This window comes from Nelusetta ayraudi, unplaced genomic scaffold (genome assembly GCF_046127955.1).
Source record: "Nelusetta ayraudi isolate G7.1 ecotype Tasmania unplaced genomic scaffold, CSIRO-AGI_Nayr_v1 ptg000135l, whole genome shotgun sequence".
Taxonomy (NCBI): Eukaryota; Metazoa; Chordata; class Actinopteri; order Tetraodontiformes; family Monacanthidae; genus Nelusetta; species Nelusetta ayraudi.
In genome coordinates this window covers 6,596,145-6,619,658 of record NW_027466185.1, presented here as the reverse complement: position 1 = coordinate 6,619,658, position 23,514 = coordinate 6,596,145, and the positions used below count along the sequence as shown (strand labels likewise).

Below are 23,514 nucleotides of genomic sequence, written 5' to 3'. Positions count from 1 at the left end.
CAACTTCCCTTGCCTCTTCCTCCTTAATAAACTCTTCCAACTCTTTCTGAGCCCTTTTCTTATTCTTTCCCTTGGTTTCTGACATTACTTTTGCCACCAACCATTTCAATTGACCTACAACAATTTCCATTTTGACCGGATCAGCCATGAATACCTCTTTGGGTAATTGTCAGAGTTTCACGAAACGAGCTTCTACAGTAGGGTTAGGGTTAGGGACTGTGGTTCTGTGTTGAGGGTCTTCCCAAACTCCAACAATCTTTTAATTCACTACTGATCCGTGTCCCGACCCGGATACTTTACCTGTTGATTATATTGTGATGTCTGTCTGATCTCGACAAAAGGACTGTCACAATCCTCCCCTTATTTCCTTTCTTCCCTTTCGGTGGTTCGTTACTCCACCGGGCCTCTAACCCACTATTTAGACTCTGGGCGCCACCATAAGTCAGGGCCTTCCACCCCACGAATATTTACCTTTCCTTCGTTGTCTGTCGTCTTCCTTTTCTTCTTCTTCTTCACAAATCTTTTACTGTCTTCTTTACATCGTAGTCATCACTAAATATTCATCATTTATTCAATGTTCTAGAATGATTATACAGGTCATCAGAAACCAATACATTTAGATTGATCAATGTGCAGTATTCTATGAAAAAGGTTACTGCTTACCTTCTTGATTCGGACGTCTGTTGATTTCGATGATCCTGGACAACCCTTCGGTGAAACCTAAGTTTTGTCTCCTTCCGATCACATCGGGGTCACCAAATTGTTGAGGGAATAAGCCTCCTTTCTCTGGTTCCCTCGCGCATTCATTCATGGGAATAACAGAGACGAGGCCAGTAGTCAAAGTTAACAATTTAATAAAAGATCAGAATTAAGCCAGCATTGAATAAATGATGTGGAGCGCTCCAAGCGTTCTCTTCTCCCTCCGGATCGAGAAGCACCTGGTCCTCCGGGGTGTCGTCCTTTATCCTCCTTCTGCCGGCGGGGGTGTGACCGGGCTCCTCCTAGCGCCAGCAGGTGCTTGTCAGCCGACGGTTGTCATGGCAGCGGTGCATCGTGAGCGGACGGCCCGCTCAGTTTGAGGAGGATGTTGTCGTCTTGGAGTCTCTTTTCTCAGGATGCCAGCCGCATCTGCGTCTAGGTTCATTTTGTCTGCACACAAGCTCAAACAACATGTTTTACAACAACACCCGCCGCTCTCACGGGAGCAGACGGCTCTTCCTTTCTATTCTCACGGGAACAGACGGCTCTTCCTTTCTTTTCTCACGGGAACAGACGGCCTCTCCTTTCTTACCTTCTATTCTCACGCGTAAGGCTAGGCTAAGGTATGGCTATGGTTTTCATAACATACTCAGCAGCTGCATAAAATAGTAAGCAGTTCAAGATGTTGATTTCCCACAAAGTTTTCCCACTACCAGTAAGTTTCAGTAAGTAAGTTTCCCACAGTGGCCAGTTGAATTGAAGGGCCACACAGAAAGACAAATAATCACAAATAATGCTGACAAGTCATAGTTCTTTACAATAAATAATGTTTATTTTTCTTTCATGTCCATACCAAGTGTGTAAGCTCTAGCATGCATCTTGAACTGTCTCACTTCCTCACTTTATCTTCAATACAACATATCACTATCTCAAACATTCTTTTAAGTTTTCATTGTGGTTTACAGGTGGCAGAAATTAAAAGCCACATTATTTCCACTTCCACAATTTTTCCCTCCACTTCTCTGTACTGCCAAATATCTACTCTAATTTCAGAAGGCGATACTGTGTCGTCGTGTAAAGCCCTGTATGCGTCTTACAGCTACTGTCCACTTTCCCCCCCAGTTTTATTTAGATTTTTTTTTTCTTCTGAATGTGATAATACATCCACGTCCACCCCACCTGATGTTATTCTCATTAGTCCACCCACTCTAAAGCTGTGTTCCAGGCTGTCTCGTGATGAGTTAGCTAGTTTAAACTAGTGCTGACGTCGTCCCCCCCCCTCAGCAGTCAATAGCAGCAGCCACAAAGACAGTTAGGTAACAGTGAAGGTCCAGGCCTGACATTCATTCGAATAAATTTATTTACAAGAATCCAAAAAGTGAAGTCCTCTGGTGAGTTGGAAATGTCAACTGTCTTTCGCCAAATGCTCATAAAGTACAACTGTTGTGCGCAAACACACAGTCGCGGTGGTAAACGTGCGGCTCTGCAAGTTGCAGTTCGTAAGTGGTCCACTAGGAGGTGCTGGTTTAACATGGCAGAATGAGGGTCTCAGGTTCTATTGCACAAAACAAGTGCGCCGCTTCGTCTCCCAGTGTGAAACGATTTCCAACACTTCCGGAACCTGGAAATCAAAATAATAGAGTTCATTGGATAAGTAATGAGCTTGTGAAAGTTAACATTTTTTTTAAGCTATGCGGTTACAGAAAAGTGACCCCTGATGATGAATCTTTCTGAACATTTTTTTTTTTAAAGCACGAATGAGACATGCAATAAAGCACAGAACCAGAAATATTGAAACATTGAAATAGTTTGCAGACATCATAGAGAGCTCCACTGTTCTTTCTCAAATTTAAAAATGGATAAAATGTAAATAAATAATAATATAATAAATATAAATATAATAATAAAATAAAAATCACATACAGAACTTTTTTTGAACCTCGGGCCGTTGCCAGCTCATGGCCATTCCTTGTGATGGTTCCTGCCTTTCTTCATCTTCTCGTTCTTCTCCCTCTGCAGCCTCTCCAGCTCAGCCTCGTACATCATCTCCTGGATGAGGTGTTTTTCTCTGCGCATCCTGTCCCGCAGGTTCTTGGGAAGCCCAGGGATCAAGTATGTGATCAGGGTCTTGATGGCAAAGACCAAGTGCTGCAAAAACAGAGGAAGGTGAACACACATGGCTAATGGAATAAAACAAACAATTCCTAACACAAATTCCTAACAAAACTGAAAAACAATATTAGCCTCATGAAACGCGTGTGCCAACCTTAAAAAAAACCACAAGAGCTCAAATGCCTCATGTTCTAATTTTGGATATAATACACGGCTTTATCAGACACAGGACGATGTATAGAACCAGCTTGTAATTACGTCTAAGCCACAGAGGTAGTGACACTATATATCAAGTTTTCCAAGAAACTCACAACAAATGCTGACGAAGACTTAAAAATTGACAGACCATGCAGAGAATAATTTACAACAGTCAGTCTTTAGTCTTGTGTCATGTGACAGAGACTGAGGACCCAAGATACTGACCTCAAACACAATGATAAATGACAGGCGGGCTGCCAGGACGTGCCAGAACTGCAGAGTATACGAGTACGGCTCGTGAGAGTCCGGAGGTTCCCTGTAGTCACGATACCTGCAGCATACATGTTAATCATTTGTCAACAATTTTAAAGTAGCCTGTTTAGTGGCTCCCAGGGTTGATTTAACGTGCACGAGGCAGGTTACACAATTCACACTGGCTGCAAACCTCTGTTAAAAATGAATGTGCATCTGTTGGGTGTTTTCCCCTGCTTGCAATTCATTTGTAAATGGGCGCAACAGTGCCAGAGAGGTAAGCACTGTTGCATAATAGCAGCAGGATCCTGGGTCAAATTCCAAGTTGGATGAGTGAGCAGCTAAATCACTCATATTGTATCCAGAGGAATGACATATAACAAAGTGGTGCGTGGCAGGAGAGGCAATTTGCAATTGAGGTTGCCCCTTGTGCCTATACTACTATACAACATATAAAATGCATATAAAGATGGACACAGTGTTTCTCAAAAATGATGTTGACAGAAGTGCATTTTATGGTTTGGCCAGCAGTGGCAGATAAACCTGATTTGCAATAAGACTCCGGATAAATGGATTGACAGGGAATTTTCTTTACTTTGAATCCCCCATAAATAGTTTATTAGGGTGGGTTCTCATTTTGTTGTTGAATAGGTCCTGATGTCCATTTTTTGTATGTTTCATTCCAGCTTTGAGTAAAAATGTTATTTTAAAGTCTCAGCCATGGCTACAATTTGATTGACGGGGCAAGACCGAGGCTCCGACCTTTAGTGTTTCTTACTCATAATCCGCGTCATAAACGTTGCTGTGGAACAGTACTGCAGATGAATTGAGCCGTGATCAGAAGGTGGTGATGAGAATCAAGACAAACTAGAGGGCGTTAGGATTTAGGTTACAACCAATGGGTGATCTCAGTCACAGTCACAACATCCGTTCTCACATACAGTTTACGCTTGCCCAATGAGGAAGACTGGACCGGCCAAACTAAGAGCAAAAGAAAACTGACCAGTCTGCTTGAACGTGACAGAGGGTTTACCCAATACACCGCCTGCATACACGTCTATGTGTAAATCCAGAGGGTTTAGGATCCAGATTGCGCTTCCCCAGTACCTGCAGTAATTGACATCTTCTCCCAACAGCTGAGCGCCAGTGGTCCTGGGCTGGGACCTCTCCTCAAAGTCAGACACCCTGAAGACTGAGAGACTGGCGTTGACGTAGCCCACCATACACCTGTTGAATTGGATGGGGGGGAAAAAAGATCCAACGCGTGCTGAACCAAATTTTCTAAAAGAGCCACAATCTGTTTTCCGACACAACAGGTCCTCGCTCACCCCTCCCCTGCGCGACCTTGTCCGGCGCAAGGCCCGTACTTGTAGGCGTAAACGAGGCGAGGGATGAAGTCCGAGGTGACGGCGATGACAAAGGCGTTGGTGATGACGGACAAGACGCCGATGCCCTCCAGAATACCGTACCAGATCCCTTGACGCGATAAAACATTATTTTGACCACAGAACAAAACAGCTATTACAAAAATGTTGTTGGACCTTACATACCTATGTCTTTGGCTTGGGAAGGCAGTGGGCGGCGCCACTGTGTGACAAACTTGTAGGCGTCCAGCCTGATCTCGACGATGTTGTTGAGCAGCGCCAGTAGAGGGGCCAGTGGGAACGCCGCCACGAAGATGGTTGTGAAACCGAACTGCAAGACTACAGCAAAACACAGACCAACAAGCCATAAGGCTCTGCACTCACTGGAGATGATGAAATCCTCAGAGGTCCAGTGTGTGATATTTAGCTTGATTTATGATTTTTATATCGGCAAAAGCTTATATACTGCTCATGAATACATTAATAAAAGTGTATAATAGCAGTACAATAAAATTAATTTGGTTTTCCTACCCATATATATATAAGAATATATATAGATCAAGGGTCTTGACGGTGCTATCTTGCACCGTCATATTTTTAAGGAAGCCTGGTGTAGACAATCCAGCTGCCTTACAGCGCTTTTCGTAATTAGGGTGAACGCTCGCCTCTTCAAATAAACCAACGAAGAAGAAGAAGGTGGACGAGGTATCCCAGCTTGGGTGCACGGGGGCCACCGTAGTTCACGGGGAGGCGAGGGAGAGGTAAATGTAACCACTAGATGCCGCTGTTTCTTCTTCAAACTCTGCAATTACACACTTAACCTTTATGTCTCACACTTTAGTGGATAGCACACGCACTCATTTCTAAGTATTCATCAAAGAGCCCGTGGTCGTTCATCGGCTGCAGGTGGTAGTCCTTCTCCCACTGCGGGAAGGCGGCCCGAGCACTCTGGCCGTGCTGCATCCTCAGCCTCCGTCGGGTCCACCAGTTCTGGATCAGCCTGGGACGAAACAACGAAGGGTGGAGTGAGCGACAGTGTCTGATGCTATTCGGAAATGGCGCAGACACATCGGGGCACTAACGGGTGGCCGAGCTCCATGAAACTATTCCACGTCTGTTTTAACACCATGATGATCCCCATCTGCATGCAAAGGTCGATGAGACAGCCGCTGGGGTGACACTGCAGAGACAGATAGAATGGGAAGGAAGAAGAGGGGTGTTAAATCTTATCAACCCTTTCATGTATGAATTGTGACAACCTAAGGATTTTCTCAATGCTCTTTACGCTTGAAAAAAGAACTGTATTTTTTATATTGTGATACAAATTAATTTATTCTTTCTCTATTTTATACATTATTGCCACAATGCTCTTCAGATTTTCCAAATGCATTCACCTTCAAACTTCTACTATAGAGGGTTTGGCAAGATGCCTCCGAGCTGTATGGCACATTTTAATTTTGTTTTTTTGTCCGGCCGACTTGGTCAGTGACAAGATGAAGTTGCAAGTTAAACCAGCTGGCCACAGGCTGATGCTGTTGGGCCCACTGTGTTGGATCATGTGCAGCTCTCCGCTATGAAAACCCATTCATTTAATAAAAAAAAACAACAACTCATTTTAATATCTTGAAAAATGATTACATAAACAGTAAAATTGTGTCAATTGACTGGCAATACACAATAAGTGTCACGTTTTTCCTCTTCAGCGGTCACAGATGAAAAGCACATTAGCGCAGCACCTAAATGCACCACCTCAGGCCTTTTATCGCCCCTGTACACAGCTGGCAGCAGCCCAGCACAGCTTCGGTAAAACGCCTCAGAGAGTTGGTTGCACTTAAATAACCTCATTGTCCAATTCAGAAATGCTTTGCAGTTTTGTCCCTCTTGGTTGTCTCACGGGGAAGCAAAGTGATGTCTCACTTCTTCCAGTTTCCAGCGATTGATGAAGCGTAGATATTCACCGGGCCGGCCTGTAAATCTGTCAAGCGAGGCGGAAAATCATTACTGTTGGCATATCGTTGTCAATTTATTTATTTACATACTATTTCTTCAGCACATTTATTTGCTACTTAATTAATCGGTGCTGAAACTGCAGCTCATTTTCTGACATTCTAATTTTAAAGATTATTGTGTTTGACAATGTTGTCTTTTTTTCATTTTGCTGAGTTAAAACTGACACAATTGACACTGAACTCTCTACTACAAATCTAAGATACCACATCAGCTGTGCATCGTCTCGTGCCCTCATCCGGGAACCAGGTCATGACACTTACCTCCCTAAGAAAAATGCAATGTAGAAAGTTGAACTGTTGAGATTGACAAACTGGAAGAGGAACATCTTGAGGGTGAAGCTGTTTTCCCACTCTGACTCTGTCCTGGGCTGTTCTGTGGTGAAGAAGAAGAAGAAGAAGAAGAAGAAGAAGAAGAAGAAGAAGAAGAAGAAGAAGAAGAAGAAGAAGGTTTTCAAAGAGATGAGACGCAACGCTACAAGGCACAGAGCAGGTTCGATTTAACAGGAGTGCATCCCTGATCAGACATCTGATCAGGGATGAGACATGCAAACGTCAAGAAATGACAAAAAAGAAACAAAACTATCGACTGAGTTAATCAGACCCAGCAGCACACAGTCAATTGATTAACTGGCACCAGGGGCAACTTTGGCATCTTTGGTGAAGTTGATATGAATTTTAAGGGGGAAAAGGACACATCGTCAGCCAGAGGTTGACTCACCTGTTTTTATGAAATAATGATTTTTATGTTCTGCAATCATTGTGAGTACACGAAAATCACTTAATGTCAAGTCATCAGGGCCTAATGTGGACTAGCTGATGATCATGTGATGTCCCTCAATACAAAAACCTCAATGGAAGTGAGGTCTAAATCACCATACGAGGACTTACCTAAATTAGTGAGGAAAACAGCAACTTTTTCATAGAGCTAGGATGTTGAAAAGAAATGTGCATCTGTTAGTGAAGTTCAAACTAAAAACTGTGCATAAAAAGATGCAGAACAACACTCCAACACCAGTTATACCACCCTTTACTGCAATCTCCTGCGGCAGACACTCACCACATTGAGGAGCATGATGACGCAGAAGTTGATGCAGACGGCCGTGGCCGTGGTCGCCACCTGAGAGTTGTTCCTGATGGGAGCCCACCCTAAGGCGGCGAAGGTGCTGACGGTGATCACGCGGTAGATGACGATGCCCAACACAGCAGCGATTACCACCAGGATCTGCGGCGTCAGATTGGGACAAGTAAGAAGCGCTATTTGAGATGCTGTTGGCCACTCTTAACTACTGTACATCGTGTAGTTTACAGATGTACAGATACTACTGTAGTGTAAAAAAATACTCTAGTAAAAGTACTGGTTCAACTCCTTAACTCAAGTAAAAGTAAGAAAGCACAGGTTCAGAAGTGTACTTGAAGTAACAATCTTTTTTGTGCCATTAATGGAACAATACAATTGTCGATAATTTTGCAAAAATGAAAGTTGTGACAAAATAATCTGACTGAACTAACCAGAGGTCTAGCATGAGCATATGGGTCATTTTTAACGGCCTTGGTACTCTCAATACTATTGTTTTTTGTTTTTTTTTCCTTTTTCAACTGCAGCACAACTAAACTGTAATCTCTAATAGTTATGATCAGTCAGCCGTTATTGGAAATTTACACTTTAAAAAAAACAAAAAACAATAACCAATGTTGTTTTCTACGTTTTTGTTTTTCTCTGTTCTGAAAACTGAGAACCCTAAAGCCGAGGTACTCTCATCTCCCTAAAATAATCTCCCTCTAAAATATGATCCATTTTCATATTTAACTACACAAAAGTAAATAAATAAAAATAAATAACAAGTGAATTACTTTGAACTTTGTACCTTGTAAACACAATAGTAACAAGTATGTTTTCTAATGTCAGAATTAGGAAGTACTTTGTGTACAAATGGAGGGAGTAAAAGTAAAAATTCATCAGAAAAAAAAAAACTCAAGTAAAGTATCTGAAAAATGTACTGAAGTATAGTAATAAAGTACTTGTACTTTGTTACTTCCTACCTCTGCATGACAGGACACATAGACAAAAAAAAAGAAAAATTAAAAAAGGACAAGCTGTACAAAGGTAACATACCATGAAGAAGATCCCTGATGCTGAGACGACGAGGCGGCTGTATTTGTCTGTAAAGTCTTGGTAAGGCTCCGGTTTCCCCGATATGGGATTGATCCTCTCCTTCTTGGAATATTTGGCCTCAAACTGGGGCCGTAGTTCATCCTGGAAGCAAGCGGATAGACAGTAAAGTGAGTCAAATAACATGTAATTGACGTTCTTCCTATAAATTCCTTAATAAATTACCTATATGAAATTGAATAGAAAAAATAGAATAGAAAAACCTTGTTTATCTCACCATGCATTGACTTACTTCACAAATTTCTCAAACTTTTGCATTGATTGGCTGATTATTAACGTCTGGTTATTGGGCGAAAGAAATCTAGAGTGGGTTTCTGTTTTTGTTTTCTCTCCCTCTTTCTTTTATTATTGTTCTCATCATGACATTCAGCTGTAGCATGTCGAGAGCAGTAATGAGCAGTTCACCTCCTCATCCTCCCAGTCGACGAGGTCCCAGTCGTAGGCGAGGACAGCCCTGCGCCTTTTCCAGAACTCCAGGAAGACGGTCGCTAGGAGAAAAGGAAACCACCGGCCATCATAATGTGTTTTTAGCTCATACAGGCTGTAAAGTATGACAGTTTTGTATATAATAAAATGTTACTTTGTTGAGTAAAGCAAGAGGAAAAAACATCTTATTCAAGTTGAGTAACACAGCAAACGTCTCCTTTGTGAATCTTTTACATTGTGAGCTTTTGGTGACTTGGGTTAGGTGATAATAAATGATTGTGCCTGGGCCAAGTGAAAAATGATTTCTGCAACATGCGTTCTTCGTAATTCATCAGTAACTTCTGCAGTTTGTCTGCAGGGGGATGTGTTTACATTTTCAGAGGATGTTTGCCCTGGCGAACATTACATCTGGCAACCGTCACAATCCAGGAACATGGTAAAGTGACATAATTATGCAGAGATATTGTTTAATTATGAGCAAAATATCACATGCGCTTCGGTCGAACCTAAAATCAATAGAAGAGATAATTTTATTGATTTGGTTTCTGATTTGAAAAGTTATTCGAAAGTAGGCACCTTCACAAGTCATGTCGATAAAAATGGAATTCGTTAGATTATATTCATTCATTCATTCATTCATTCATCTTCTATACCCGCTTATTCCTATTCAGGGTCACGGGGGTCTGCTGGAGCCTATCCCAGCTGTCTTAGGGCGAAGGCAGGGTGACACCCTGGACAAGTCGCCAGTTCATCGCAGGGCCTTAGATTATATTTATCTATTAAATGGCATGTGTTTATTGTAAGAGATTGGCTGAAATGTTCAAGGAAATAAGGGTCATATGTTCACGATATAATTGTTTGTGTTTTGTTGTTTTAGATTGAGACGTTATACAGAATGTATTGTGAGACAGTGCAAAGCTCAGTAGTAAAGGCACAGAACAGGCATCAATCATTCACTATCTCGGTCACACAGGACTCTTTTGTAAAGCTGTAAGGCTTCTTGGACATCAGCTTTGGAATTTTGCCAAAACTTTACTTCACAAAAAATATCCATGGTAATATCACCTACATAGTCAATCAATCAATCAATCAATCAATCAATCAATCAATCAATCAACTTTTATTTGTACGGCGCTAAATCACATCCAAAGATGTCTCAAAGCGCGGTGTACAATAAGAGAAAAGGCAACCAACTGGGCCCCCAGAGCAAGCAAGTGCGACAGTGACCAGGAAAAACTCCCCTGTGGGAAGAAACCTAGAGCAGATCCAGACTCCAGAGGGCCCCCATCTGCTTATGACCAGTTGGGGTGAGAAGGAAATACAAAAATTGTAGAGAGAGAGAGACAGAGATAGAGATAGAGATAGAGATAGAAGAGTGGCAGACAGGCCAGAGTGAGTTGCAGGGTTGAAGCTCTCACAATAAACAGTAGATGCAGACGTATAAGAATGAATAATTAAAATATGTATATAAGTGTGTATTTTCTGTATCATATACATCAAATCATTCTAGAATCTAGATAGGCCCAGATGTTGAGTGGTGGGGTGGTACAGCCACTGTCCATGTAGAGTGTGTAAGTCTGTGTTTGCTGTACATGTAGAATGTGCTTGTTTATGTTTGGGAGGGCAAGAGTCCATAAGAGTCCTAGTGTAACCAGGGCCCTGTTCTTTTCTTTTCTTTTCTTTATCATCCTGAACGACTTGCTTGTTGGATAAGAGTTACTCTGCGTGTAACGATGATTCAGGTGTTTATATTGCGCAATGACATTTATACTCCAAACCTCATGGTGGCTGCCATGTGCTCGGACACCAATGCGCTGGACAAAGTCCTAAGGGATAGTTTACTTATTTGCAGCGGCCGCCCACCACTAAAGCAATGTTATCGCTGGAGCTTTATTGTGGTGAACGACAAACTAGCGCGTTCCCCCTCTTTCCCCCCGCTGCGCCCACATTCCTGCCTAGCACAGAGTGACAGAGTGTTTTGAATGAGGCTGCTCTGACGGCCAAGGAGGCGACCCCTTCCCATGTGAAGCCAGCGGGGTAGCGCACTTCTGACGAGCTGCGATGATGGGATTAGAGCCGATTCTCTACTGTATCTGAGCGCAGAGGAAGAAAAAAAACCCTCCACATTTCCCAGGACGACAGCAGCAGCAGCAGTAGCAGCCGCCTGCAACTTCTAAACAGCAGTGAGCAGTGACTGCCAGGTCAGTGCACGGCCAGAACTCTGGTCCGACTCTTTGTTAAATGCTAAACGCTAATTTCGAAATATGTGCACCGTTGGCAGCAGCTGTCAAAACGGCTCATTCGTCAACAATGCAAGTCTGAGCTTCATGCAAGTTGTAACGTTCAAATTCAGTGAAAGATTTTATGATACAAGATATCGATATATTTGACTTTTTTAAATACATTTCCTTGCATACCCGTGAAGCGTTTGAGTGATCTTTGGATGTTTTTCTCCATTTTAACAACACTGACTGACAACTTGAACTTGGAATATAATGTAAATTCCAATGCAGACCGGATGAAGGTACTTTCCAAAGAATTGCCTGACTCTTAAGTGCTGTGTTGACTGACATCAGGTTGTTTAAAACACTTTGTTGATATAAGAGATACTATTGTTATTGTTGTTGTTTGTATTAGCCGCAGTGGTGGCAAACTGGAACTGGAATGCTGCAGTTTTTAAAATAAATCTCTGCACTGTGGGAGCTATGAAGCCAGCATGAAAAGTTAAAAGACAAGGAAAAAAAGCAGGGTTGGTGCTGATCCCTAACTGGCAAAGCTTCAATAGTCAACATGTGACAGTGGCTTGGGTGCAGTGGTCATGTATATAAATACAAGCAAAATGGGAGGGGCGGGGGGGGGCACTGTTTTAATTCCGTGACTGCATTTTATTTGATTCTTCACATTGTTGGTGTCGTTATTCGAATTTTTTCAGCTCAACTACAAACATATCTGCATGAGAGGGTTTGAGACTTTGAACAGCGATGGCAATTCTTTACCAGAACCTGACACAGGAACAGTCTGGACCGGATATCACCCACATGGAGTCAACGCAACGTGATTCAGCAAGTGGTACTGCATAGTTTTTACCACCAATATTATTCAAGTTGCTGTGACTTTTGACTTGGCCATGATGAAATATTACAATTTGTCAGATTGATTGGTCAAACTAATCAGGCCCGTGCAACATACTACATTCTATTGTGTGATCTGCAGCATGATTTCCAACACGTCCAGATTTCAGACCCACCATTCAAACGTGCATGGATCCTTTCTGATAGTGATCTGACTGCATGCATCCAGTTTTTCAGTGCAGTGTTGCACAGCGAGCGCACACATGTCAGTATCTCTCGCTTCTCTTTCCTATCAACAGTTAACAACACAGTGATTATACTGGGCGTGCTGACCTTTGCCCTTCAGCTGTGTTTGCTTCTCTTCCTCATGCGGAGATGTTGGCAACTTGACAACCGAATCAAAGCGGCTCTCAAAAGCCCAGACAGTGTGAACAAACCCTCTGGTGAGCATTTTATTCTTTACTGTCTCCCATCTAGACTGGAATTTGTAATTTCATGAATAAACTAACTGCAGAGATGAACTGCAAGTGAAAGTGAGTAACATTATAAAAGCCTGACATGACTGTTTGATAAAATTGCATGTTTGGCTTTGTAGAAGTTAAAGACGCATGGTATTGAAGCAGTGTAGCAATAATTGCTGTCCCGTGATGTGAAAGTGCTGATCTTGCTTAAGTTAAAGATTCCCAAAGAACAAAAAAAAAAAACATTTGCTGCCTTACTTCCCTTTCTTTTGTGTTCCTCAGCCATCTCACCCACCTTCCACGACATTTATAAACAGACCAAGTGTCAGCGAGTTGAAAGCGACTCTGCTTCAACTCACACCTTCTTCACATTGGATGAGCCTAATTCCGTCACAAGCTACCTGTTCGCACCGTCTATACCCTGGGATCTAGTGCAGCGCTGACAGACTCCTGATCATTGAGACCAAAATAAATACAAATGTCAAAAGACAAATGTAATATGTTTTTCCTTTTTTTTTTTTTTTTTTAAAAGAAAGAAAATATGGAACCTGGATGATTACATGATTCATAATCATTTTTCACAATGATGATTTCTCTACTAAGCAAGACCCACAACTTTATTTACTTGAGCCAGTAACAAAGTTAAATTACTGTGCCACTCTGTGTCCACTGGTTTACTCCAGAAAGTCGTTTGGAGTGTTTGCTAAATGTGTCATAATGGTTCATAATTATCGATCATTATTCATACCACGGTGAATGTCCAGGTCACAACAAGAGCGATTTGGAGTTGCTGGATTGTGTATTTGATGAGTTTTGGGAGAGGGACACCTGTACCGTTCACCTCCTTTAATTCACTGAGCAGCAGCCACTGATAATTAAAGGAATTATGGTAAAAGTTGCCAAATTGTTGAACTATCCTTTTACTGGTTTTTGGATTTGGGTAACAGACTGTGACATAAAAAAAAAGACAACAAAGTCCCAAGTTACTCATATGGTGGCTGTTCATGGATCTGATCGACTGCAATTTTTTGTGGAATCTAACGTGATTTTTGGACAAATTGTGAGAAGAGCGCAAGATGGACGGGCAAGATTTCAGTGTTGAAGTTAATCCAGCTGCTCAGTCCCCTCATGGTTGCTGGACTTTCAGTAGCCTTTTTTTTTTTTTTTTTTTCTAACTTTATAGTTTGAAACCCTGCTCAGGCGAACCTGCTTTGAAGTTGTTGATATTTTGACAGCTGGTGTGCACCAAAGTGAGTTGAAAGAGAGGGGAAATATTGGCGGTCAGAAAGGTGACTGCAGTGAACTGCTTCTTGCTTGAGGACCAACAGTGGTTGCTGAGCCCTGAAGGCAAATCGATGATGAAATCGAAGGCATCAAAACAGGACTTTGTTGAACTTGACACAAAACCATTGCCGGGCAGATCCAAATTCTGTATTTTGTGGTTGTATGAGAGAATTGTGGAAATAAAAAAAAGGTGTAGCAAATGTCAACTTGACGTTTCATTTTTCTTTTTTGTTTTTTTTGTATGATGTTCTTGGAGGTACTTAGACAACGCTCCGTCTTTGAAACAATCCTTTTCTCACTCTACAGTTTAAGTGTTCAACTTACCCCAAACAGCCATGAAAACAGCAAAGAAAACCGTTGCCCCATTATCAAAAAGGTGGGTGACCTAAGAAATACAAAGAAAGACCACCCTGTGGTTAAAATAATACAGATAAACTTCAATCCTATGACCTTTACCTTGACTGATGACCTTGACTGAGCGCACACAACGATGGCAAACATTTACCTTGGCGTAGATGCAGCTGTCTGACAGTCTCAGGAAGGGGCAGTGCTGGTCGCAGATGGGGCACATGACGATGTCAGTGGCCCTGCAGATTTCTTTACTGGAGAACAACATAATCTCATGAAACTGAAATGTCCAAGATTGGCTTAATGTGTAGCCCAGATTGATGCGCTCAGGTTCAAAGGAACCCAGCACACTGAGACATCACGTGTCCCTCTGGTTATCTTTACGAGTTGCTGCGATGCCGAGACGGCAGTAGTAAATCCTCGAGGAGGCTGCGATTACCTGACCTGGCAGCGCTCCACCGTAAAGACGCCGTACAGGAACACCAAGAGGCCAACCAGGGCTGCGGGAAACAGCATCCCTGTGTACCAGCCGAGCCAGGCAAAGTACAGGCCGATCTTCTCTCCGAAATACCTCCTGGAGCGGCGGAACCCGGGAGGAATAGGTCGAACAGAAGGGAAAAAAGTAGTGGCTCTTATAAAAAAGCTCATTCTTCACGTGCCGCTAGTGTACTTGTTTTCTGAGAAATGTCCAAACCTTACCTGATGAGGTCCAGTGGTTGATACTTGTACCAAGCCCCCCACCAGGCCCAGCACTCGTACAGCAGGTGCAGGTGGTTCTCTGCTCCGTGCGTTCTGACTGAATTTTTGCTGTGATACTTCCCCTGACATGGAAAGACACGCATTACACATTGTTTGGTCAGAGTCATTTAATGAACCACCTTGCAAAGTGCCAAAAAAAAAGGGGAAAGGCAGTTCTAACATTTTTATGAAAGAAACTTACCTCATGGAGAGGGAAAGCTGCCTCGTATGAATTATTGCTTAAAAGACGATTAAGTCCTAGAATCAGAAAGACAAAACATGAGAGGAGAGCAGCGCAGCGAACAAAAAGTAGTTGTGGTTGATCGTTTTAAATGAGCAACAAAAATGTAACAATGGCAAAAAGTCATACAAAAATTATGAATAATTCAAAGGTACAGTGTGTAAAATTCTGCCATCTAGTGGTCAGGTTTTAGATTGCGGCACTCATGGCTCACCCTCCCTATCGAATGCTTGCCAGTGACCTACGGTGGCCTGCACACATGAACCGGGATACCTTGTCCGCTTTCTTCTTCATTGGTTTATTTGAGGACGCGAGCGTTCACACTAGATATGAAGCAGCTGTCAGGCAGCTGGATTGTCCTCACCAGGCTTCCTTAGAAATATGGCGGCACAAGATGGCAGTTAACTGTGAGCACGACCCTTGATCTGTGGATATTCTTAGATATAAATAAGAAACGTTGTATGGGTGGGAAAACGAACTTACTTTTATTGTACTGCGAGAATACATTTTTATCAATATATTTACGGACAGTATATTAAGCTAAAAAATATAAATTTGGCCAAATTTTATACACTGGACCTTTAAGTAACAATCAGTCACTATAAAATCAATTCAGATATTTACTGTATGACCGACAACTTTATAAGCCAGAGACAGCTTCAACAAAGGGCCTGGTGTACAACTTTTTTGGTTCAAGAATTAAAATTCAGAAATGTAACAAGATGTTGTGTTAATATAAAGAAAGAAGAGACCTTTTGAAAACAGACCAATACGAATATCTATATAATATTAGAATGTTAACAAAGGCATCCATGGAGAAGCTCACCCATCTTATTTTTACCCTCTTCATATTTGACCCGCTGTAGGATGTGGTGGACGATGCGACTTCTGGTGGCGTTGTTGAAGAAAGTGTCTTTGTTGTGGATAATGAAACTGCATCCAACAGAACACAAGTCGAACAAACAAAAGTGAGCCTGTGTCTAGATGCATTCTACGTTCGAGTGTGTCAATATATTGTCTCTCCACTCACTGGTGTATCCTCGATCGGCTGAACCGGGCGGTGAAACTCTCATTCTCTGCCAGGTCGGGAAGGGTGTCGTTGCTGAACTTCATTGGCTTCCTTGGGAGCCAGCTGCGGAACTTGTTGATGCGCTTCTCCATTCTTCAAGGGAGCATTTTTAACTTAACTTCTGTTAAAATCTGCTTGTCTCTCATTCCCCATTTAGTCCAAGTACTCACCTGCTCATGAATTTGTGCCGCCGATGCATGTAAAATATCTTCCTCCTGGAACACAAAAGCGCATGAACTGACTTTGCACTCTGCACTTTTCAGCAGTGACTGAAAATGAGTTGCGAGTGCATTGCTGCGTCCCATTAGTGCTATTTTGCAAAGGGAAACCATTCAAATCGCTGCCCCGTGCAGCCTGTTTTCAGATGTGCTTGCTGTGTTACCTGAAGGGCATGCGAATGTTCATGAGCTCCGCATAGTGGCAGAGAACGTCCCATGGAGCGTGAAGCTTTAGGAAAATCACATCTCCGTTTGTTCCAGAGGCCTGGAAAGACAGAAATGGGGGGATGAAGGGGAGTGGAACTCCCAGCAGCGTAAAATTATCTGCGGTACTCCGCTTTGTTGGCAAACAGAGTAAGAGTTGGTAAAATAAACAAACAAAAAACAAAACATATATATGTATATATATATATATATATATATATATATATATATATATATATATATATATATATATATATATATATATATACATATATATATATATGTATATATATATATATATATGTATATATATATATATGTATATATACATATATATATACACACTGTACTGTACGGTACTATATATATATGGCAATGTAACAAGGACTGTGGTTTGAGCCCTGGGCCTGAAGCCTTTTTGTGTGGGGTTTGCATGTTCTCCCTGTGTCTGTGTGCGGTCCCTCCATGTGCTATCCCTGGACAGGTGCAATAGTACTCCAGCCACCTCGATAATAGTATAATAGATAATGAATATATATAGATGGGCTATGTATCAGCTTAGCACTGTTGGTAGTAGAAAGCATTATTCCCATTATTTCCTGCATTGTGATGTTGACCTTGCTGACTGTGCAGCGAGTCCACACAACATTCCATCCGTATTTTATCTCAGCAAGAAGCTGCACGGAGTGGTGGTTAATGAATGAATGGCTTCAGTAGGTCGGTCTGTGGTGCTCTGCAGTGGGTTTTTATCACTTTTTGGGGTCGGTTGGTTGTCTTCCTACAGCATTGTCGTGTGTCTAATTGATTTAAAAAAAACAAACAAACAGAAGGAACAGTCCAATATTAGCAGGCTAACACATTGTCGTGTTACCTCAGAAAGTCTCAAGAACCTTTTTAGAAAGGAAATCAATTCTGATACGCCTCTAAACGAACAAAAATTTACATTTTGCATTGTAGGTAACAGATTAGTGTCTTAGATGTAACGTACACAATTATTTTTGTGGACTTTTTCAGAACCAGCAACAATTTTTTGGCGTAGGTCAGTAAATGAAAATTACATTGCGAAGATGACAGTAGATCTCTGAGACCTGAATTCAAAGTGGCAGCGCTAATTTCTCCATCAGTGCGCTTTGCTTTGTCCGTTACCTCCTTCTCCATGTGCAAGCCCTCTGCCCGGACGTTACGCTCAAACATCTCCCTTTTCTCCGACTGCGAGCTGGACTTCCTGTAAACCAGGATGTAGTCGATGCGGCTCTTTCCGTCGCTGAAGCAAAGGCCGCTGGTTTTACTCCTCCCCTGAAAAAACAGGTAGGTCAAAGAGTCGCACCTGAAGCCACGGGTGTCCTTCGTTTGTTTGCCGTGTGCGCAGCACGGACCGACCTCTGGAAGGCAAGCGCTTGATTTGCTGCTTTCGTCGACGGCGGCGCCACTATGAGCAGCCGGATTCATGAAGCTGGGATCGTTGTTGTCCCTGGATGGACTGCCGGTGCCCTCTGACCTCTGTCTTTCCGGCGGCACGTTAGCATCCTTCGCATCTGGATGGAGGATGGAGACAATTTGAGTTTTTGGCAGTTTTGCAGACAGCGTCTCCTGAAAATTTGAACTCATATGCACAGAAGAGGTGTTGGGTCTCACCAAGGGGAGGTAAGTCGTCTTGAGTGCTGGGGTCCAGGGCTTCGGCCGAGGAGGCCTCCATGATGTCAGCCTTCGTGCTGGAAGGCAAGGCGAGAGTTCTGTCGGCTGGCCAAGAGCCTGAGGGCCACAGCCGGACCTCGTGTCTGAGAGGGAGTCGACGCGGAGGATCTGACCCATGTAGAGGAAAAACTCATGCCTATCGAACACAGAGATTTACCAGTTTCAATTGATTTTCAAGAGAGCTGGGGAACAGATGTGCTCACTGAACGCTGCAGGGTGCTTTAGTGGATTCAACATGACAGCGATTTCCACCGTTTACTAACTTTGACGCTAGGTTCATGCTTTTTTTCCTAATTTCTGTAATCAATAAAAGAGAAAACATGACAGTTTAGTAGCTTCTACCACCCAAATCCGATAAACCTTGGGGGACTTCAAAAAGACCCATACTCTCTGAGGGCAATAGTGTCTGTTTACCAGCTGGACATCCTGAGTCCCCTGAGGTTTAGAGAGAAGAATTCAAGAATTCAAGAATTCAAGCTCCTCTCTGTCCGAAAAAAGGCCTGCGTCACAAAAGTCTGAGCTTCGGAGGGCTCCGCTGATGCCGGTGGGTGGCTGTTGTAGCGCCCTGTGTGCCGAATCTTCCTTGGTGACATTAGGGGTGACTCAGCTAATGTTTTCCGCTGATGTCGATGTGATGCGGAAAGAGGTGGTGGCGGCAGCTCAAAATCAGCTGCGGGATGTTGGAGTTGTGACTGCAGCTCACTGGGAAACAGCTTCGTTGGAAACTCTTCTTCATGTCTTACCGTCAGAGGTGGGAAGTAACAAAGAACAAATACTTTGTTAAGGTCCTTCAGTGGATTTTTCAGGTATCTGTACTTTACTTGAGTAGTTCCTTTTCTAATAACTTTAACTTATACTCCCTACATTTGTACACAAATATCTGTACTTTCTACTTCTTGCATTGGAGAGACATGCTCATTACTTTGGTGTTTAAAAAAAGTGTTTCAAAGATACAAATTCTTCAATAGGTGATTCACTTAATATTTATTATAGTTGTTGTTTGAAGTGGAGCTCTTTGAACTATGCTGTTGTATATATAAACATAAAGGTAGATCATATTTTGGAGGGCTATTATTTAAGAGTACCTATTAACAAAGGTATTGTTTCATTGATTACAAAAAAATCACTTTGACTTTTTACTTAAGTATATTTCACAACCTGTACTTTCTTACTTTTACGCGAGTAAATGAGTTAAATCAGTACTTTCACTTTTACCATTTTTTTTTTTTTACACAAGTATCCATACATTTACTTAAGTACAGAATGTGAATACTTTTGCCCTTCCGCCCCATTTGGTCGAAATTACATTAAGCTGTCCAGCGGCTTCTGACTGCTGATGAAGGGAAACACCTTGGCATGGTTTCCTCTGCACCAACACTGTCTCCTTGCCGCAACACCAATGACGGCCTCGTCAAAGGCGCAGGGAGCTGCTCACTATAAATATTGGCTCCCAGAGGGCCGATGCGCTGCGAGTTATCCCACATCATGGCGCCGTGTCGAGTCAGCGGCTGGCTCCGAACAATGGACCCATCAAACTTTAACAGCGCCGCCGCACGGCCGTAACTCAAGCCACGGGTGAGATCACGCATGTCTGAAGCCCGGGCAGAAGTCAGACGAAGCAGTGGCAAAACACTAGTACGCTAAACCATTCACTTCTGCGGATGAACCCCTTGTGATGTCACATAGGGAGCACATGCTTTGCTGAAATCAGTGCCGTGTGAGGTGTCTGACCAACCACACTGTCACATGGTTTACATCCCCTTCCAATCAGCTGAGGTGGCAAAAGAATCCACATTCTATGCTTCAGTAAAAGTATGGATATGTGTGTATAAAAATTCTCGAAAAAGTACAAGTACTGATTAATCTCCTTTACTCAAGTAAGAATGCAAAGGTCCTGAAATATCCTATAGTTACAATTAATTAAACAACACCTTTGTTGATAAGCGGAGGTACTCTAAAATAATAACCCTCCATAATATGAACAGCTTAGTTCAAATAGCTTCATTTCAAACAACAACAACAAATAGTAAGTTAATCACTTTTTGCAGAATTTGTGTCTTTGAAACACTTTTAAACACAAAAGTAACGAGCATGTTTCTCAATGGAAGAATATTTGTGTATAAATGTAGGGAGTAGAAGCAAAAAGTTGTAAGAAAAAGAAACGCTCAAGTAAAGTACAGATACCTGAATAATCTGCTTAAGTACAGTAACAAAGTATTTGTACTTTGTTACTTCCCACCACAGCCAATAATCAAGCATGTGTTGTTAAAAAAATAGCATTTTTTTATGCAAGAGGTAGTAAACAGAGGGCTAAATGTCACATTTTCTGAAGATTTATAGAATTTGTTTGTTTATTCCTGGTTCCCGCTGTATAAACAACAATATCAACAATATATTAATGGGACAGACTAATTAATTGCATTGCTTAAATTACATTAATTAAGCTCTGTCATTAAAAGAAATGACTTGAGCTTACGAATGTGAAATTGATTTACTCTTTTTTTGCAGGCTTTATTCAGCTTAAAAGGTCCTTTTTTCATGAAGTGATCACGATGATTCACCCGCATCACTCAATAGTTGAATCCAGTGCAGTGTGTTAGAATATTTCAATCAGTGGCTCAGTATCAAAACCCCCAGTATTTGGAGCAAGTCGCTCATGAAAATTAATGTGCATGGAAGGAAGTAGGTTACATCAGATATTCAGATGTGTCTGATCCATATTTTTTTTTTCTCTGCAATTCATATCTTATGTCATCTTCAGCTTCTTCATTTTGAAAAGGCTGAGTCCCAGAAAAAAATTTAAAAAAATGTTCAAATTCGCTCAATTCAAGTTCCCCTGCGACATGCAGACCTGATTAAATCCGGCTGCAGAGCTCCAGCTTGAAAATGTTGCAGCAAATCACAGGTTTATACATTCAGTGTTGTCGTCTTTTCAGCATCTTTAGATGAGGCAGCTGTGATGGATCTGTCAGAGACTGAGCCTAACTAACTGCAATCATCAGCGAGTCATCACTTGAAAACTGATTAGGTTTGGTCAAACATTGCCAGGATGTGAGACCACAAAAGTTTATGCCGAGACAGCAATTAATGATAATTGAAACCTTACGTTGTACATTGATAAATGCAAAGCCCAATGTACTGATACTAGAACTCTTGATTTTGATCCACCTTACAGATCTAAAGCACAAAATAAGGATGAAATGCGCCATTCGACAATGTATTTTGTTTGTGATCTGCTCTGTATAGATCTGAAGTGCAGAACTCGTGCTCGGAGGCAATGTTTTTAAACACAAATTTGAGATTGCAAGATGAAGTCGCTCACATGTTTTGTTTTTTTTTCATCGTCGCGCAGTTTTACGTTCTTCTCAGAGTTTTTCAGGTCAACGTCATAGCACCCTCACACAAAGCCACGCAAAACTGGGAAGTGACGGCTCCCAGAGAGAAGGAGGCGGCTGGGAGCGACGAAGGGGGAAGAAATTGTCGATGGCGCTCTGCAAAAAAACAGGGATGAGCGACTGTAGGTTGCAGAGATGGGATGAGGGGATTCTAGAGGATTTCCACCTTCACAGCTGCTGCCAGCCTTGTCACTGACTGCCCCTGCGCAAGTGAAGGTCAAATGTCGGCAATGCCACGGTGGGGTGGGCGGGGGTTGGGGGTGAGGCGTGCAAAACACATGAGATCAAAAGACACTCACCATGAGGAGGTGCAGAGGCTGCTGTACCCCTCAGAGGGGTAGGTGGGTAGGTGGCTGAGAGGATGAGAGGCTGAGAGAGAGGGAGGAAGTGAGGGGGCTTCTCCTCCCAGGGGCCACGGCGTCCCTTCACGCGCACACAAAACACCTTCCAACCCTTTCGGACGGTCAACATGCAAAAGGACCAGGACTGACGAAAGCGAAAACAAGACCACCCGCGGTTGTCGGAGGAGATGCCAGCAACCTCACTTGTTACCCCCTCGCTTCTCGCTCTGCGAGGAGTGAATTGCATGCGTGCATGTGTGAGAGGAAACACAAGAACTCACACTCACACGCACTGAATCATCCGTCGTGGCGCAAAGATCAGGTTGCAGGGGGGGGGGGGAGCTGGCAGGAATATCTGTGGAAACGACAACAACCGAGAAAAAAAAAAAAAAAAAAACAGCCCCAACAACACTGGCACGAGCAGGATGTTTACAGTGAGGGGGAGAGAGAGCGAGGCGAGAGGGAGAGAGAAAGAGAGACAGTGGGAGAGAGGGAGGAGAGAAAGAGAGAGAGAGAGAGAGACAGAGAGAGAACAGCTCGTCGTCATTCTTGCTAAGCCCTCCCCTCGCAGCCAATCGGAGGCGAAGCTGCTCGGCTGGCGGCCAATCACAGGGACAGGGCCGGCCGAGTCGGTGTTGCCGTCCAGCAAAACAATTGGCACTGATGAGAGTGTCAGCGCAGTGCCGGACTGTCAAGGGCAATAGCGAGCAAGCGTGTACGCACGCACGCACGCACGCACACACACACACACACACACACACACACACACACACACACACACACACACACACACACACACACTTTACCTTCTTTAGTGCACCCAAACTCACAACCTCGAAATGAAGCCACAATTTCTCATCCTCATTTATGTTTGTTTATTGTGGAATGTGTTTATGCTCTATTTACCTGAACACACACACACACACACACACACACACACACACACACACACACACACACACCCACTGACAAGACGGATTTCTTTCATTCTAATAGTAAACAGTATAGTAAAGTCTCTGCATGTTGAATGCTATTTGTGGTGATCCTGCTCTTGCGTAGGCACACGTGGCTGGTAGGGGGCGGGGCTTATCAATTAGTTCAGGGAACTGATAACAGCTTCTTTTTTTCTCTCTCTTTTCTTTCTTTGAACCTGACCGCTGACTACCTCCAGCTTTTCTGTCTCGTTATTTGTTTCGACCAACCTTTTCCAGGTACTTTC

The 23,514-nt window shown here is 42.8% G+C and overlaps 1 protein-coding gene and 1 long non-coding RNA gene across 2 annotated transcripts; one reads left to right on the top strand and one right to left on the bottom strand.

The window, feature by feature from the left end:
• Positions 1–1,509: 1,509 nt before the first annotated feature.
• On the bottom strand, positions 1,510–22,765 carry LOC142877061 (anoctamin-4-like). Its single transcript, XM_076011408.1, has 27 exons — positions 22,583–22,765; positions 18,500–18,576; positions 18,245–18,399; positions 18,011–18,160; positions 16,825–16,925; positions 16,613–16,657; positions 16,404–16,535; positions 16,200–16,306; positions 15,335–15,390; positions 15,094–15,215; positions 14,834–14,968; positions 14,552–14,648; positions 14,371–14,431; positions 9,210–9,292; positions 8,748–8,888; positions 7,692–7,856; positions 7,523–7,559; positions 6,896–7,007; positions 6,543–6,600; positions 5,708–5,805; positions 5,483–5,625; positions 4,812–4,964; positions 4,590–4,737; positions 4,369–4,488; positions 3,235–3,340; positions 2,623–2,847; positions 1,510–2,320 (listed from the first exon to the last, which is right to left on the bottom strand). The coding sequence occupies exons 1-26, from the start codon at positions 22,594–22,596 to the stop codon at positions 2,656–2,658; spliced, it is 2,808 nt and encodes a 935-aa protein (XP_075867523.1). The 5' UTR covers positions 22,597–22,765; the 3' UTR covers positions 1,510–2,320; positions 2,623–2,655.
• On the top strand, positions 11,111–13,255 carry LOC142877062 (uncharacterized). Its single transcript, XR_012923775.1, has 4 exons — positions 11,111–11,431; positions 12,163–12,299; positions 12,601–12,744; positions 13,045–13,255. It is a non-coding gene; the product is annotated as an uncharacterized LOC142877062 (long non-coding RNA).
• Positions 22,766–23,514: the final 749 nt, after the last annotated feature.